The 4,271-nt window shown below is 41.3% G+C and overlaps 1 protein-coding gene across 1 annotated transcript in view; it reads left to right on the top strand.

Annotated features, from left to right (window-relative positions):
* The first annotated feature begins 1,457 nt into the window (after window positions 1-1,457).
* The window catches only part of LOC139202398 (voltage-dependent R-type calcium channel subunit alpha-1E), an 83,716-nt gene continuing 80,902 nt past the window's right edge, over window positions 1,458-4,271 (top strand). Inside the window, exon 1 of the mRNA XM_070831864.1 lies at window positions 1,458-1,987. Coding sequence (XP_070687965.1) covers window positions 1,458-1,987 — 530 coding nt within the window. The remainder of the gene's footprint in view (window positions 1,988-4,271) is intronic.

Genomic DNA, 4,271 nt, shown 5'->3' with positions numbered 1-4,271 from the left:
TGAGGCTACACAACATATCAGCAAAACAAGCCGGGTGTTACTTCAGTTTGTGCAAAAATGTTTATACATGTGGAAATGGTAGTGGAGACCTCTGGAAATCAAGCAGCAGCTAATCATCTCTAATCATTAGCACTTCATTCATAGCAGTGTGTCCACTTATTGACAGCAGTCTAATTAATGGCCTTCAGGGTGCTTAAGCAGTCTGGTGGATTTTAAGCTGATGCTCCAAACAGTTGAGTGGCTTTCATCCTGTCATCTTATCTGCTCTATACAACCATTGTGCATCCTCTTTTTACTGCTTTATTGTGCCTCTCAGAGACTGTAAGGGACTGTAAACCCTGAAATCTATCATTCGGCTAACTAAAATGGCGAGGGCTCTGTAAAGCCAGAGCAGGAGCAGCAGCAATGCAGAGGATTTTGCAGCACGTCAGGCAATAGGAGCTACTGTGTCTTGTTTAGCACAGAACTGAAAACAGACTAGTGCTCAATGTTCCTACCAGATAAAGGAGAAGCTGGGTTGATAGAATTACTCCCCCTTCTTTCCCCCCTCTTCCAAATTGCATCATTAAGCACAGCATATATGATTATTTGTTTTTGCTGCGTTACAGCTTATCTAATTGTTTCAGATGCTGCTAATATTTTAAACTGAGTGAGATACACTGGGCAAATTGCCTTGGAGGGTTAGCTGGACAAATTCGTAGTTACACAGAACCAGTATCTCTTCAGGTTTTTGACTGATGGATTGTAGCTATAATCCAGCACCTAAGCACAGACGGGCTGAGTGTCCGCACCTGTAAGTGTGAGTAATGTTGCTACATCTAGTCTGCACTAGGGGTGAAATGCAAATCTACTCTCTGTATCTGTTAATTTCACAATAATATCTGTATTTGTAATTGTGCACTGATTAACAGTATACCAGAGGTGAGTGGAAGTGTTAGAAATCACCTACTACCCCATTTCAGTTGTTTTCTGTTACCATTTAAACCCCATATTGAAAATCCACACGGTTTGTTCAGACGACACCAACTCTGATCTCTGTTTGGCCTATCTCAGTCCTCAGTCCTATCAGCAGCAGTCTCTGAGGAGCTAAGAGGACAGCAGCCGGACGAACTGTCCTCAGCAGGCTGACTGACAGCAGCACAAAAAGAATATTCATGAATGCTCCACAGAAAGAAAACCGCAATGTTTTTATTTATTGATTCATTCCTGATTTTATTCTGTATATTCTTCATCATCAAGTATATGCAGTTTAGCTGCCCACAAAATATACAATATAATATAATCATTATTCTCCCATTTACACTGAATATATGATCCAGATAAGTGAATGGCTTTGTGAATCTGTGATGTAACTAATATAATTTGTCTCTCACTTTTTCTTTCCCTGTATTCTTCTCCTTCTCTACTCCCTTTCCTTCCTACAGCACTATGCTGAGGTCCCAGGCAGCCTTCCCACTATGCTGGAACTGCGCTCCTCTTCAGTCAGCTCTCAGTCTCTGACAGGGGACCACAATGCTTTGGGGCTACCCAGACCCCCAGCAGGGCCTGATTGTCAAATGGGTGGTCTGGGCATGGGGGCCATGTGTGGTAGCAGCACCCCCAGGCACCACATACTTCCCTCGTCCCCAGTGGACTGTGAGAACTGGCAGAAGCATCGTGCGGGACTGGCCGGAGGGTCGAGCCTGTTTTCGGAGTCTCAGTCCCTTCTGGAGCCCCAGAATCTGTCAACTAGCTATGACACCCTCTACCTCCTACACACGTCTGGCCATGCTCCTCCTCTACATCCAAACCGTCTCGGCCTGTCTCTGGATGTGGCCTCGACATTTGAAGTTGGGGGGGGGATGCTGGGGGTGGAAGGAGATTTGGCGGTCAGTCCCAATGTGATCAAGAGACGTCGAGGAGGCCTGATCGAGCAGAGGGACATTGTCAAAGCCCACCAGGCTCACAAGATTCAAAGCACACCACAAGCACGACGCAAGGAGTGGGAGTGAGTATGATGCTGATATAAATGCAGAACCCTGGCTCTCTTTTCTCCTAGCTGATAAATTATCCCGAGCTTTATCCTAAATATAGTCTATACAGTCCCTGACAAAAGTCTTGTCGCTTACTGAAGTTGTTGGAACAACAAATAATAACTTGACTTGTAGTTGATCAATTGGAATCTGAAATGGTTTATATGAAAGGCAAAGGCCTCTGGATTATGTGTATTGTACCAAAATAAGGTTTTGTATCATTCATTGAGTTTTATCATTTAATTAGAACAGAAAGGTCAGATTTGGCTTGGACAAAAGTCTTGTCGCATACAAAAACAAATGTACGGTAGAAATTATATTTTATTTTGAATATACAAACATGCTACAATAACATCACAGCATAAAGCTATGGTCCCTTGGGAAAAAGAATTAATATCGTGTATGACCCCCATGAGCTTGGAGGACTGCATCCATACGCCTCAAATAATTTATTGATGAAGTCATCTGGAATGGCAAAGAAAGCAGTCTTGCAGGACTCCTAGAGTTCATCAAGATTCTTTGGTTTCATCTTCCAAGCCTTCTCCTTCATCTTACCCCAGACATGCTCAATAATGTTCATGTCTGGTGACTGGGCTGGCCAATCCTGCAGCACCTTGACCTTCTTCGCTTTCAGGAACTTTGATGTGGAGGCTGAAGTATGAGGAGGAGCGCCATCCTGCTGAAGAATTTGCCCTCTCTTGTGGTTTGAAATGTAGTGGGCAGCAAGAATTTGTTGATATTTCAGGCTGTTGATGTTGCCATCCACACATACTGGATGTAACCCCAAACTATGATTTTTCCTCCACCAAACTTTTCGGGGTGAATCTTGGGTCCGTGCGGGTTCCAACAGGTCTTCTGCAGTATTTGCTGCGTTTGGGATGCAGTTCAATGGATGATTCATCAGAAAAATCTACCTTCTGCCACTTTTCCTCTGTCCATCCTTTCACCAAGCTGTGGGCCTTTGCAAATGCAACACGATTTTTTAGTTGCCTTCTGTTTAATGCTGGCTTCTGAGCACTAATTTGGCCATGGAGACCACTGCGTGAGATAATTCAACTGTTCTTCGAGATACAGGGGTTTCTGGTGACCACTTCTCATGCAGCTCTGCTGCAGTTGAAAAAGGGCTGGCCCTGGACTGTCGAACCAACAATGAATGATACAAAACCTTATTTTGGTACAATACACATAATCCAGAGGCCTTTGCCTTTCATATAAGCCATTTCAGATTCCAATTGATCAACTACAAGTCAAGTTATTATTTGTTGTTCCAACAACTTCGGTAAGCGACAAGACTTTTGTCAGGGACTGTATAACCAAAGTTTTCTTCAAGGCTGTTTTCTGAAATCAGGTGCTCTGAAAACTAAAGAGTTCAGAAACAGCAACGCAGCTGTATAAAATAATTGTAATGATAATAATAATGTCTTGACCATTTGTAAATATGCTAACATCTACTTTTTATTGATAGAGATGTTTCGTAATCTCTGAGTGCAAATATTTTTACAAGTTACATTGTTACATGTGTTTTATTTTGCTTAATTGTGACAAAATGTAATACTTAGCCTGCTGGTGGCTAGAAACCAAAACATAAACATAGAGTAGGTAAAATATATATCTATTATATCAAAATAGATCCAACATACTGCAGATGAGTGCTGATTTCTTCTTGGAAAAACTAAAACTGGAAATGTTCACACTTTGGGTAACACTTTATTTGTGCATTCCAATGATATCATTCAACAAGGGTTCATATTGGGCTGGGTGATATGGACAAAATCTTGTTCCATGGTATTTTTATTGTGATATTCTGAATTTTCCAGACAGTCGATTGGGAATATAGATAATGACAGTAAATTAGTAATGCCAAACACACAAAAGAATACTGTGCTGTTCAGTGAGTATGATAGGTTGACATTTTTTTTTTATTTTGCCTTCTGGCTGAGAGTTGGATTAGATGAGTGAGACCATCTCATGTCTGTATACAGTCATAGCATAGCATAAAGACTGGAAACAAGGCAAAACGGTTAGCCTGGCTCTGTCAAACAATAACAAAATCCACCTACCAGTATATCTAAAAGTCGCAATTTTACACATTTAAGTTGTTAAGTTTAGTTAAGTTTAAGTTTAAAAATAACAATTTGCCATCTTATGGGATGTGTGACTATTTGTTGACTGATAACCGTTAAAAAGGAAGTTACTGCTTGTAGCCAAGCACATGACAAGCTATAAATCAGCCAAATGTAATTTTTACACTTAGAATTT

This window comes from Pempheris klunzingeri, chromosome 6, assembly GCF_042242105.1.
Source record: "Pempheris klunzingeri isolate RE-2024b chromosome 6, fPemKlu1.hap1, whole genome shotgun sequence".
NCBI classification, from domain to species: Eukaryota; Metazoa; Chordata; class Actinopteri; order Acropomatiformes; family Pempheridae; genus Pempheris; species Pempheris klunzingeri.
This window is presented reverse-complemented; position numbering and strand designations above follow the sequence as displayed.